Source organism: Dendropsophus ebraccatus, chromosome 4, assembly GCF_027789765.1.
Source record: "Dendropsophus ebraccatus isolate aDenEbr1 chromosome 4, aDenEbr1.pat, whole genome shotgun sequence".
In the NCBI taxonomy this organism is placed as follows: Eukaryota; Metazoa; Chordata; class Amphibia; order Anura; family Hylidae; genus Dendropsophus; species Dendropsophus ebraccatus.
The window spans coordinates 117,322,942-117,336,693 of record NC_091457.1 but is presented as its reverse complement, the minus strand read 5'-3'; the positions used below and the strand labels follow the sequence as shown (position 1 = coordinate 117,336,693).

Below are 13,752 nucleotides of genomic sequence, written 5' to 3'. Positions count from 1 at the left end.
AGTAGTGGAGGTATAGTGGATAAGGGGTGTAGTAGTGAAGGTATAGTGGATAAGGGGTGTAGTAGTATAGGTAGATATGGGGGGTTTAGTAGTGGAGGGGACAGGGCACACACCTTCCAGTCAGCTCTACTGTGTGTCGCTCTCTGCATAAGTGAAAGTGAAAGTAAGGGATTGTGCTGTGCAGCCGTCCCCTAGTGAGGCAAAGAGTCTGCTGCCTGAGGCAGAAAGCTCATTCTATCTCATGGCAGAAGCTGCAGTTACCAAGTGGACACATGGCAGACCCTCTTCTTACCACCCGCCCGCCATTTTTTCTACTAATACAGCAGGTATACACACCCCAAGGTGCATCCCCCCAGTAGCCTGTAACTCCAAATTAGGTCCCCGTCATTTTGCCAGACCAGTACATCACACCCCACACCTCCTCTCCCCCCAGAAAAAGAAAGGACGCCATAATTACCTGCAACGCAGTCCTGTCACAGTCAGCCTCAGGAGTCAGCTCACTCCCTGAGTCTCTGCTCTGTGTGTGTGACTCAAGTGCAGGGGGAAGGTAGCGGCCTCTTGTGGCTGGAGGCGGAATTGCTCTGCCTCCGGCCACAGGAGTGATTACATGGCAAAATCTCTGGAGATCACAGTGGGCCCCTGCCAGAGTGGGCCCGGGGGCGGCCGCCCACCCTGCCCCCTATCAAATATCGCTACTGATTCCACCATATGCCTTAGGGTACTATTACACCAAGCAATTTTCCAACGATAAACGACCGCTAAGGCAAACGACCCGAAATCGTTCGCCCAAGTACACGAAACGATGATCGTTATTTATGATCGTTCTTGCGGTCGTTTAGTCGTCGCTATTGCGTACGTTTCAGCTGTGAATTCTTATTCCACCGAACGATGTGCGAACGATGACCGAACGATCAAACGATAAAAATAGGTCCGGATCCTATTAAACGATCAACGATTTCTCGTTGGTCGTTTAATTGTTGCCTGCTATTACACGAAATGATTATCGTTCAAATCCGAACGATTTAACGATTTTTCGAACGATAATCGTTCCGTGTAATACCACCCTTACTGTGAAAACTACCTTATATCAGTGTTTATGTTTAGTTAGTGATACTATGTATGGTTGTTGTTAGCAGTGTTGTTCATTTGTAAGTTGGCACCATTAGTAATATGTGCAGTATCTTATAACACTATTTACTTGGACAATTTAGCAGTACTATTTACTAGTATAGCTGATTTATTTATGGGTATAACATTGCGTCACTATATATGCATGGGATGCAAATAGAAAAATTGTCCCTAGAACACAGCTTATATTTGGAGGCTTCTTTGCCATATTACCGCAGCTGTGCCTGGTCAGCAATACCACTGACCCTGATATTATAGGTAAAACATGCATGACAGCATTCTTTGTATTATATGTCAGCATTATTTCTGTAACTTAAGAAACCTCTGGCTGCATTTAGTTGTAAATCAGTTTTTTTTTTTTTTTTTTTTTTTTACAAAGGCTCCTAAAAGGCTATGTTCTCACTATGTACTAACAACAGCCACTCAGTGAGCGTTCGTTGTTGTGAAACTACGGCCGGAATGAATGATCATAAACATTAATTCCGAACGTGGTTTTACAACTGGTTGTTTGCTATCATCTGTCCATAGTGGGGGCATAGCCGTAACCTGACAAAATCCTCCTTGCACCCTGTTTGTGTGTACAGTATAAAGCGGTATATAATCTTAGTTTAAACCTTGTACTTTTACTGAAAGAATGTGCTTTGGTGAGCCATCCCCCCTTCAGCTAGGCCAAGATCACTTTCTGGTAAGTAATCCCCCCTTGCTGGGTGTGGCAGCAATGTTTTGGTGTAGTTTGTACCAGATTTTTGTCCTTGGCCAGTTTTGATTATCTCCCCCACCAGTATAAGCAGCAATAATATATATGTTTACAGATATGGCAGCATTATTTATGTCTACAGCTGGATTTGGTAACTGTACAGTATATGGTGGAATTATTTATGTAGAATGTATAGCAGCATTATTTGTACACAGAATCAAACACTGCATGTAGTTTGCACATTGTTTGGTACAATTATTTGCACACCTCACGGCACTTTTATTCATGCTGTGCCTGGCTCTGTTATTGTGTGCTATTATATAGCAGTGTAGGGCACCATTCTATTATCTCCAGGAGATTCACATTCTCTGTGCTGCTCGTATACATATATACTATGCCAGGTAATCAGACAGTTCCTATGTAGCTGATCTGTGAAATCTGTGAATAGTGTATACATTATACCTATTGCCCTCAGCCATCATTTATCATTTCTATGAGACTTGCTTATAAGCAACATAGAAGGAAAGCTTTGCTTTAGGAAACATTTAGAACTCACAGAGTTAAGTCAATGACAATTCAACACTAAAACATATGTTATTTTTGTGTACAGGGAAGAAGAGCACAATTAATTCAATGTACCCTGCATGTTGTGCCCACATACACTGCAACACTACTGTGATTGGAAGGAACGTATAGCTCTGCTCATTCTAGGCTATCTAGTCCATGAATATAATGCCAGTTTTAGAGTAATGACTGACACTTGTACATACAGAATAGTAGAGGGAAGAGAGATAGATAGATAGATAGATAGATCGATCATGTCTGCTCAGTCAGTTTGCACAGAATCGTGCAGTGATCGTCTCCATTTACAGGTATATGTTGCATTGTCTATATTGTGAAATAGTCTGATCTCTGTATACTGCATTTTATGGGTCTCTATCTTTAAGTGTTGATCACATTTCGGTGCCAGAAGAGGCGCCTGAAGTTTTAGATAAGCTCCTCAGAGATTATGTAGCAGGTAATTTGTTCAGAACTCACCAGACTGTTCCATACGCCCCGGTGCCAACAGCTCTCAGCTCCTTGTATCGTTCTGGAACCTCCCATTTGGTCTTATTAATCTCTTGGTAGTAGAAGCCTTTCCTGGGTGCAGCTTCCATGGTGTCTCAGATTGAGTGAGTAGATGCTTCCCTGGTTTTATCTTCCCTCAGGTGTGGCCCCTCCTCCTCCAGGTATGTAAACACCACAACTTCCTCGCTGTATAAATGAGAGGTCATGTAGGTTTCCCTTGCATAAAGAATTCATTACAATGAGGATTCCAGGAGAGTATAAGACATGTTCACACCTGTCACTAGGCGGCTATATAGGAGACCAAACCTTACTATGGGGGTAGAAGTCAGCAAGTCAATTCACTGATTTGCCAACTCAGAATATAATGCCCCTTTTTGTCATCAGTTGGGTAGCTTGGTGTATGCCAATATTACTTGTTGGATTGTAACCCAGCTTTCCTGTCGTGAATGGCTACGTTATATGCCAGGTGGTCACTGCATAACTAAGCATATTTCCCATTAGGGCTTTTAGTAAAATTGGGTGCCAACTTTGATGGGAACAGATACAGATATCTGTATCTGTGAAATAGCTGAGGCTATGTGAATATACAGTATTCTGATTGTTGATGTTAGATTATATTAGATTTACATTACAAACGAAGCAAAGCACTTGGGTGGCAGTCAGCTTATACGCTGGTTGCCTTTGAACTCCCTGACGATTCTTGCCACTCCACCCAGGGTGCTTGGAAAAGCTGGATCTAGTCCTGGGAAACTTCCAATTTCTCAGGACTGGATGCAGTTTTATCAGGCACCTGGGGTGGAGCGGCACGTAGATCAAGGCCAGCTCCCATATAAGCCCACTGCCGAGCAAATGAAGCACTTCAATTTGTTTGTAATGTAAATTTGTTTATCTCTAGTTGATGTACAGTGCTCAGTGGTTAAGACATTAATCATGCAGGGCAGAAGGAGATGTGCATACTGTGGCTCAGCAAAGTCTCTTTAACACTTAAAGTCAATGTACCATCAGACCCAGTGGGAGTCAACCCCCGACCCTCTATGATACGGATCCATTGATTCTAATGGAGCCGCGCCACAGAGGGGCGGGGGTTTACTCCCACTGGGGGTGGGTTGGCCCGTCTCCAGTGTTTCAGCCCGGGCCTAATGGTACACTCACTTTAAGCTCGAAGCATGATATAGAGCTGATATATTCCTAGCTCCTGGGCCTCAATGCACATTTGTAATGAGGCCCCCAATACCATTTTAGTGGAGTCAGGTTCCAGGGCCCGGGTTTAACTACTACAACTGCAATCCTAAGCTTATTTTAATCTCAAGTCTTAGTTCTAGAAGACTAAGAGGGCCCACCGATTTCAGTAGGTATGTATACAGTGGTAGTACAGGGAATAAAGCCAGTTACACCTACAATGTCAGCTTATGGTAGGGCACCACCCATTCATCATCTTCTTTCCAGGTACCCATAGTATGAAGAAGGGGATATACAAACCCCAGTAAGAGGTGTTGCCAAAAAATCCTCTGTGTGTTATATTGTTCCACGGCCGGTTTTATGTAAATGTCTATAATGAAATAATTCATAGAACTTGTCAGTAAAAGCCAAGGTGGTTTACACAAATGCTGGGGATGTGTTTTATGTACTGTATTGACAAGCTTTGCTGTCTGCATTTATAATCAATAGCCATAAAGTCTCTGCAGCTCTATAGAAGTCTCTTGACCTTGGCTTGTAGTACATTATAACATCACTGGCTTTGTATAACAAAAATTAAAACAGCAATAAAACTACTGGGGAAGGGCTAGTACTGTATATTGATGCAAGTACTAAGACAACATTAAATACAGTCAGGATGTGGGAGGGGCTGTAGGGGGCTTGTATTGTTTCTTTCTAAGGTCTTCTTAAAAAAAAGAATAAAATACCATGGATAATTAAAGCCACACTTCTGGTGGACACAGACGTGCGTTGATCAACAAGATTGACGCTCGTTTGCAGCTCCTCCAGAAGTCATGATCAGTTACACTGCCGGGCCGCACAAACAATCCCTGCATCAGTCGTGTGGCCATTTAAATATATTGTTGTTGGCCGCACATTCCCAGTTTACACAGGGAGATGTGCGGCCAGTAGCGACATATTTTAGTGCGGCCCAAAAGATGCAATCAGCTGAGGATCGGACGTTTTCTTGTTCCACGTCTGATTGCTGACACTTTTCCACGGGCGATTATTGACCAAAGAATAGTTTTATGGTAATGCTCCTTGCCGATAATCAGCCCATGTAAAAGGCCCCTAACCATCCTCCTTGCTACCTCTCTTATCTGTTCTGGTCCCTGCTGGAGATCAGCAGGACCAGAAACGGCGTCTTATCACTGAAACAAAGCCACTCAGTAAGGGAAGGAGCAAGGCAGCTGTTTAAAGCCAGGAGTGGAAAAAAATTCTCTAGAATGGCCCTTTAACCCTTTAGGGAGTCATAGCTTCTTTTCGCTTCTAACATAATTTTATGAGGGCTTGTTCCTTAGGAACAGAGGTGGCAGCAGAGAGTGCTGTGTCCGACAGGAAAGAATACACCACTTTCTGCAGGGCATACAGCATCTGATAAGTATTGGGATAATAGAGATTTTAAAATAGAATTAAATCACAAAACTTTATAACTTTCTATCACCAGTTCACTAGAAAGAAAAAATGTCACTGGAGTTCCTCTTTAACTTTATTCTGCGGGTCAGTATAATTACACTAATTTGTTTGTACTTTTTGTTACGTTTCACTACTTTTGACAAATAAAAAAACAACTTTACATAAATAGTGACCTAGTAAGATGTGTGTGTGTGTGTGTGTGTGTGTGTTTGTGTGTGTGTGTGTGGGGGGTATTGATACCATTTTTGGATAAATGCGACTATGTAAATAACACTATAAGGGACATCATTGCTGTTGTATATTACTGATAATCATTGTTTGCGATTATTTTTCTTGTTCCACAGTACTTATAAAGTTGTATGCTAAAAGTAGCCTGCATGTAATCTTTTTATTGTGAGCTTAATTGAATCTAAAGCCATTTTTATAAGCTTGTACTAGCTTTATTAGACAATTCAACATGCTTCAGATATGCAGACAGGTAAATAGGGACAGGTCAGCTTTTAATATTGTACAGCAATAAGTTCCTAAATTCTTTGGAGTTGAAACATCCAAACTGCTAGTAGCACATTGCAACCACTCAGGTCATGAAGATTCCTAGAAGTAAGTAAGTCATAGAGTATGTATGTATGTATGTATGTATGTCTGTTTGTATGTATGTATGTCTGTTTGTATGTATGTGTATGTCTGCTTCCCATAACAACCAGCAGATTTGTGACTGCAGCTCTAGAGTATAATACAGGATGAAACTTGGTTATGTTCTATTTCCAGTACATTCTCCACATGTCCACCAGGTGGCAGCATCTCATTTCTCTTGATTTAACATTGAAACCGTTCGCCTGAACCCAATCATTCGGCAACTATCTCCATAAACTTCTAATGGTTTTCTTTAATGATTTTCTGTTTAATGTTCATCCGCCGCAGTCATGTCACATTTACCGTCAAAAATTCAAGAACAGGAGCTTATTAAACTGGAACTGGTAGAACCTGAGGAAAAGTCCACGTCAGGACAAGCCTCAAGAGATCAGAGTGTTGCAGCGAGTGGCTGTAGCAGTCACAGGGCAGAAGGTTAAATTAGAAGCCAGAAGAAATAATATATATTCTATAAACCCAGCAGGAGCCTGATGTCTGTGGTTTCCTGATAGGGAAAAGGAGGATTATATGAAAGGACACAAGGAGAGATGGAAGGCGGCTGTAAAAACCACAAGAGGCGAGATTGAGGACATCAAAGAATTAATACATGAGCTCCCAAGTTAACCGTACAAAGCGCAGTCATATGGGAACTATTGTATTATTGGCAATATTTGCCTTCCATACATATCAGCACTGTTCTAGTAAAGTTTATTCACCTTAAATGACAGATCCGCCATTCTTAAGATATGCACAAGAATCAAAACATTTTATTAGTCAAGATAGAGCTGCTTGATGTGTCCACTAAGGGGCGCTTTTAGCAACAATAAAAGTTGGTCAGAAACATGAACACATCTGTCTTAATATTGGAAGTATTTGAAGGGGTTGTCTGACAGGATAAATATATATATATATATATATATATATATATATATATTTAAAAAAAATAACAACTTGTGTTATATTTCATTGATTACTTTGGCTATGTTCTATTATATGAAAAAAATATGGGTGGGAACAAGGCCCAAGTCCTGAAGTTTCAAGCTCTGCCTCAGTATTCCATTCTGGTTTGTAGACAAAGCTAGGTAACAACTACAATGGGCAGTGAAATGTCATTTATGCCACCAGCTGCCAAGACATGGTGGGAGTTGAGGAACTCTGATCTAGAGGATGACTTCACCTTACTTTTGGGTTAGACATAGCTGAGTAAGGATTTACATTTTCCCAGTCTTTCCGGTGTGTCCAAGGCAACCTTTAATGACACTGTGCGACAAAGGTTACATCCACAAGACATTTCAAAGGAGACCATGAAGCTTCCCTCCCTTCCATTATGTTATCCTAGCAGAGGTCATGGCAGAAGGATCCTGCTCCTTGTTCTTCACCGTAATGGAATGTGACATTTACCTAATGTGTCTGCTTCCAGCAGCCCCCTGACTGTTCCTTTAAGTAGCACTGATGATCTAAGATCCTGACACTAGGTATAGGATGTGAGCTGTACAGCTGAGGGTTCAGGGCACAAAGGCCCAACAGACGTCCTGGGATTTCAGGAAACTTACCGCAAAAGTAGAGATCTCCGGGAAGCAGGCAAATCTACGGGGTGTGGAGTATACTCACTCAAACATATTCAAAAGTTGGCAAGTTTGAAATATACTATATTGCTTCAAAGATGGCGAAAAGTAATAAAATAGGACAAAAGAGCAAAGGGAAACTGGAGGTAGGGGAAGTTAAAGAGATCAGAGGTTAAAGGGGTAGACATACACTGAAAATATACTTACCATCCCACTGGTGACGATCGCCGTTCAACTTTTCCGACCCCGCCATCTTCGTGCCACCGTCCTCACTTCCGGGTCTGAGCGCAGTGAATGCACCGGCAGCCTTTTCATTGGCTGGAGCGCATCACATGGCTTCCAGCAAGCTCAGCCAGTCAGGACTGAGCAAGCTGGAGCCGATGAAAAGGCTGCTGTTGCGCATGTGCACCAGCAGTCGTTTCCTCTCCCATTCACTGCTTTGAAAGACAGAAGGAAGGAAACCAGGACTGCCCCCTGCTGTGACGACATCGACCCAATAACTTTGTAATGTGTGTTAATTAAGCAGAAAAAGAAAAACGCTGCACTACCCCTTTAAGTGCAAGGTACAAACTTGTGCAGAATTGGCCCAAATGTAGAAACATACGACCAATGGTGCATGGGAATTACCATTCCTAAAGTATTAGGAGGGATAAGGATTATAGCATCACACAGGTCGCATGGTGTGGACGCTGCTGCTTTATTTAATCCATAATAGAGTACAAGCATAACGCTCCAGCAGGAAACTGCATCTCTGTACTTTGGCATAGCCTGACGATTGCCTGGCACTTCTCTGGTTGTATGCTATAGTGTACAAGAATACACAGTGTCACTGTATGGGCTGATTGACAGCTTTCTTGTACTGCAGGAGATGTGATGACTCTGTGGGGTTGTATCATTCCTATTAACCCCCTTTGATTGCACTTTAGTAATAGCACATGTTTTCATTGGGCCATTAGGACCTTTACTACCTTGACCGCACCGCCACATGCATCATAAGAGACACAAACCTTCTCTGGAGCCCCTCCTGGAAGACCTGTGGGGACTATCACTAGGGAGCATCACACTTTAAAGGGATTATCCAGCACTACAAAAACAAGGCCACATTCCCCCTCTCTTGTCTCCAGGTCAGGTGTGGTTTGCAATTAAGCTCCATTTACTTCAATGGAACTGAGTTTGAAACCACCCAATCTAGAGACAAGAAAGGGGGGAAAGTGGCTATGTTTTTCTAGCACTGGATAACCCTTTTAAAGGGGTTATCCAGTGCTACAAGAACATGGCCATTTTATTTCAGAGACAGCCCCACTTTTGTCTCCAGTTTGGGTGGAGTTTTGTTATTCAGTTCCATTGAATAGAATGGAGCTTAATTACAAACTGCACCTGAACTGTAGACAAGAGTCATGTTATCTCTGAAACAAAGTGGCCATGTTTTTGTAGCACAGGATAACCCCTTTAAGGGAACCTGGCAGCAGCAGCTTTTTTTTTAAGTAAAGCTGCCAGCATTGTTCTGCAGGTCATTTATCGCTCATTCTATACATGTCGGGAGTAATATGTTATTGGATATTAAACTTTGCTGCCTGTGCTGTATGTAAATGAAGAACATGAAGTCATTGGGATGCAACATAGCAGCTGTGAGTCGTTGTATATATCATAGCTACCTTCCCTGTCAGCAACACCTAATATACTGAATGTTGTCCTTTCATCCTCCGCCTCTTCCCGCCATCATTTTGCTCAACTTACAGCACAAGAAAGAACTGGCAGCGATTACATCAATAGGAGAAGCCAACTCCATGGTGTGAAAATTCTCATGGAGGAAAAGCTTGAGTGCACTAATGTGATGTGACAGAGCTGCAGAATGCCGGTGCCTGTATGTGCTGCAGTCCAGCGCTGCCTCCTGTCCAGTCCTTCTGCTATGATAACAGAAGGGCATCATGTCACCAAGCCTCACTGGACACTTTATATTTGTCCTGTCTGTACAGGACACATCTGTGAATTCCTGCGCTCTGATCTGACGCTCGCCCTTCTGATATGTAGATGCAGTGACAACTGATTACTAAAACACAGTATTGTTCTTAAAGGGAACTTCCACTGAAGTGTCCTCTCTAATAATAGCTTATGCTGCACTATATAACTCAAAAGTAAATTCTGGAGAGCTCCTTTAAGACCTCATTCAATCATTAGATAAGCCAGAAGAGATTCTCTCTGGGTTATGTCGCATGTGACCAAAACAGAATCCCAGTGTAAATCAATGGTACCATCTCCCTCACATAGACACACAGAGTGGTGAGAGAAGCACTCAGCTACATGCTTCACTCCCTACTCATTCTAGTCATTGGTTGCTAAAAGTACTGCAACAAATTGAAAAGCAATACACATGAAAATATCCTTATCTACTGTTTTAGGTCACACTGCTCTTCCTTGCTTGTGGATGAGCAGGTTGGGGAATAGATAACTTTAGCTCTCCTGTCCTTTGAAGTGAACCAACAAAAGTAGGGGGATCTCTCTTCTATTTTTTGCCACGTCCCAGAAGGAAAAAAATTAACCCTTAAATGGTTAACGAAAAAAAAATACTTAATTCTTACCTCCTAAAATGGCAGTCACTTCTCCTTGAAGTAACATTACGGTGTTTTGACTAGACCGTCATAACTCAAATCACTGTTCTGTTATAGTAAAGTGTCCAACTATTTCCTGGGATTGGCTGGGGACCAGCACTTCATTTATTCTGCAGTCCCTATTTCTGTCCTGCTCTGGTACAATTGAAACATTAGTAGATATTTTTGAGTAAAGACACAGAATAGAAGCTATTCTGGGTTATATACACTGTAAAGGGGGCTTAGCGTTTGCTAAAGCATGGGGAGGGCCACAGGCGCAGAATTCTTGGGGTTGCAAAATCTGACATATTTTGCTCCTTTAAGAATGTAAAGTGAGCAGCCATGCTTACAGTGCCATGCATACTCGCCTATCTGTGTACAGTAGCATGAACTTTTGTCCTACTTACGGACATGCATTACATAGTGTAGCATCCCAAAGAAACTGCGTGAACTTGAACACCACCAATCAGGGTGGCAGCAGCTAGTGAGGAGTGAGGACAGGGTATAACAGAGTTACCATTTGATAGTTAGGCCCCACTGTTCATCCATATAGTAGGTAGGTAGGTAGTATCCACCTGCAGCTATCCCCCTATACCTAACCCCCCCTCCCAGAATGTAGTATGCCTATGTAGTAACTCCTCTTGTAGGTAGTCCCCCCAGTAAATGTTACCCCCTATGTTGGTAATCCCCCCCCCCCCATGTAAGCATTCCCCTTCTCAAATATAAAGAAATCAAACACCCATATTCACTTGGCTCCCATGCAGTCTGCCAGCATCTCTTCTACCTCCGTGCTCTGCAAGAACCACTTAAGTGGCGTCACTTGAGCGCTAAAACCCAGGTGGAGAGTGAGACCTCCTATGACCTCAGGCATAACATGGCTGCCACAAGAGTGATTGGCAGGGCAGGGAGCCAGTGGCTCCTCTCTCTGTCAGTGCATCACATTTACCTGTTCACACTTATTAGGAGAACTTACAGTTCAAGTGCTGATGCCGGTCTTGCCTCTGACCGCATGGATGGCGAGTAGCTCTATCTTTTATCCATCCTAATGTCAATGCAGCTGGCATCCTGTGTGGCCGCATAACTAGGGTCAGCCATGTGCATGTACATTTATTGGACAGGAAGGCTTATCCTTGTTTGCTCTCAAATTCTGTCCAACCCTTGTATGGTGGCATTAGAGAGTTAGAGGAAATAATAACGTCAGTCTGAAAAATTATTTTACGGATTACATCTGACCCTTTGGCCATTTAGCTGTTCCTTGTTAGTCTACAGTGCGTAGCTTATAGAGAAGTAAGGAAGTTAGTTTTCTCTAGCCGGACATCAATAAAGATGCCACTGAGAGATATCAAGGTGGGGTTCCCCTTTAAAAGGGACAGGGAAGATCTCAAGCAAATATATAATTGCAAATATAAACTATTAGTCGGCAGCAGACAATTCTAGCAGTACACAAGCTGCTTCCCATGTATAATAATGAATGTCTGCATTGTGGGGATCCCGCTGATACACAAAACAAACTCATTGCTATTAATTTCTCCAGTATTGGACGCACAGTCATCTTTACTGAAGGGTCACATTAGTTAAACTCCTTCCCATTACCAGACAGAAAACAATCCCTGGATCTCAGCGTGTTTTGCGGATTAGCGGTGACGGACACACAACCTCCCACAGCCACAAATAATCAGGTTTAGTAAATGCAGCTATTGAAAGCTGAAAATGACACAAGGTCTATTACATTACCATCTGCTAAGAAGAGCGGGATAGGTGAACGTAAGGATTGGTTCACATCTGCGCTAGTATTATTGCTGTTCTATCATAGGAGCTGCACAATAGAAATGACTGCAGTGACAGATCCCTTACATGACAGACACCAATGGAGCCTGATGGACCCTGTTGATTTCAATGGTCAAGTTTCTGTCATAGTATCCAGCATGTTGCGCCATTTTGTTCTGGATTTTGTTCTGGACCTGCCATTACTTTTACGCTGCCTAAAAACATAAGTCATCCGGGTGGTCCCCAGCAACCTCTTGATTGATAGAACTCTTTGTATAGCTAAACAGGTAGAGATTGATCAATCAAGGTGATGATGGGAGAAGTTGCCAGGGACTGCTCTAATGACTTGTGGTTCAGGCAGCGTGAAAGTGATGGCAGCTTCCCTTTAAAAGACCCAATAAGTGTATCTGTAAGCTCCAACGAGCAGGTCTCGTCTATACTCTGTATTTAGTATTTTTTGTTATTTTTATTAACTATGTACTTATTTATTCCAATTTAACTGCGTATTATGTACCTCTGTACTGTATGCATAGAAAAAAAAGCGCTGCGGAATCTGTTGGCGCTATACAAATAAATTTATTATTATTATTTATTTATAAGTGTCAGATTTAAGGAACTTACTAATCTGTCTGGGTGATCCTTCAGTTCAGCCAGTTGTGTAAGGCTAGAAATATTTAAAAGCCTACCTGCTTGCATTACATTAACCCATCAGAGTGATGAATAGGTGATATCAGTGCTCCTATTGTTGTTACTGAGCTCCCTCCTCCATTGTGCACATCTATTCCTCATTCTCCCCATTACAGAGGGCAGGACCAGAGGTAGGCTGTTTACCAGTAGTACTTACAGTTACTTCCTCCCTTAATTGTTTGCCCAATCAAAGTACAGCCCCTACTCCACTTTTCTATGCCGTCATGTAGTGCTGGTGAAAGTACTCTAAACACTCTGGCATTGTCCTGAGCTAACTATTTACAAAGCACACTACTATAGATAGAGTGTGGACGAAGAAGTAGTTACTGATGCACCAGCTTTAAAAAGGGGTCTGTGTGAAATGAAAGAAACAGAAACAGCACTGCAAGGAATTAGTTACATTAAAGGGGTTGTCCGGCGATAAAAAATTATTCACAGAATAACACACATTACAAAGTTATACAACTTTGTAATGTATGTTATGTCTGTGAATGGCCCCCTTCCCCGTGTCCCACCACCCCCACCCGTGTACCCGGAAGTGTGGTGCGCTATACATTACCTGTCACGTGCCGACCACGGTCTCCGATCGTCAGCAGTGACGTCGTCTTCGGGAGGCCAGCGGATCTTCCCGAGTGCCGGACGCTCTCTGCAGCGTCATCCGAAGCTCAGCCGCGATTGGCTGAGCATAACTGTGCTCAGCCAATCGCGGCTGAGCAGCTGATGACGTGGCCGCGTCATCAGCCGCTCAGCCGCGATTGGCTGAGCACAGTTATGCTCAGCCAATCGCGGCTGAGCTTCGGATGACGCTGCAGAGGGCGGCCGGCACTCGGGAAGATCCGCTGGCCTCCCGAAGAAGACGTCACTGCTGACGATCGGAGACCGTGGACGACACGAGATGCGGTGAGTATAATGCACCACACTTCCGGGTCTAGCGTGGGTGGGGGGAAACACGGGGAAGGGGGCCATTCACAGACATAACATACATTACAAAGTTGTATAACTTTGTAAT

General features: G+C 43.0%; 2 protein-coding genes across 2 annotated transcripts in view; one reads left to right on the top strand and one right to left on the bottom strand.

Annotated features, from left to right (window-relative positions):
• The window catches only part of LOC138788717 (mitogen-activated protein kinase 14-like), a 28,350-nt gene extending 25,341 nt beyond the window's left edge, over nt 1-3,009 (bottom strand). The window contains exon 1 of the mRNA XM_069966861.1: nt 2,864-3,009. Within this exon, the coding sequence (XP_069822962.1) occupies nt 2,864-2,982 (119 nt within the window). The 5' untranslated portion in view covers nt 2,983-3,009. The remainder of the gene's footprint in view (nt 1-2,863) is intronic.
• Nucleotides 2,915-13,752, top strand: part of PLXNB1 (plexin B1) — a 225,110-nt gene continuing 214,272 nt past the window's right edge. Inside the window, exon 1 of the mRNA XM_069966853.1 lies at nt 2,915-3,054. The gene's annotated coding sequence lies outside the window, so the exon portion shown is untranslated. The remainder of the gene's footprint in view (nt 3,055-13,752) is intronic.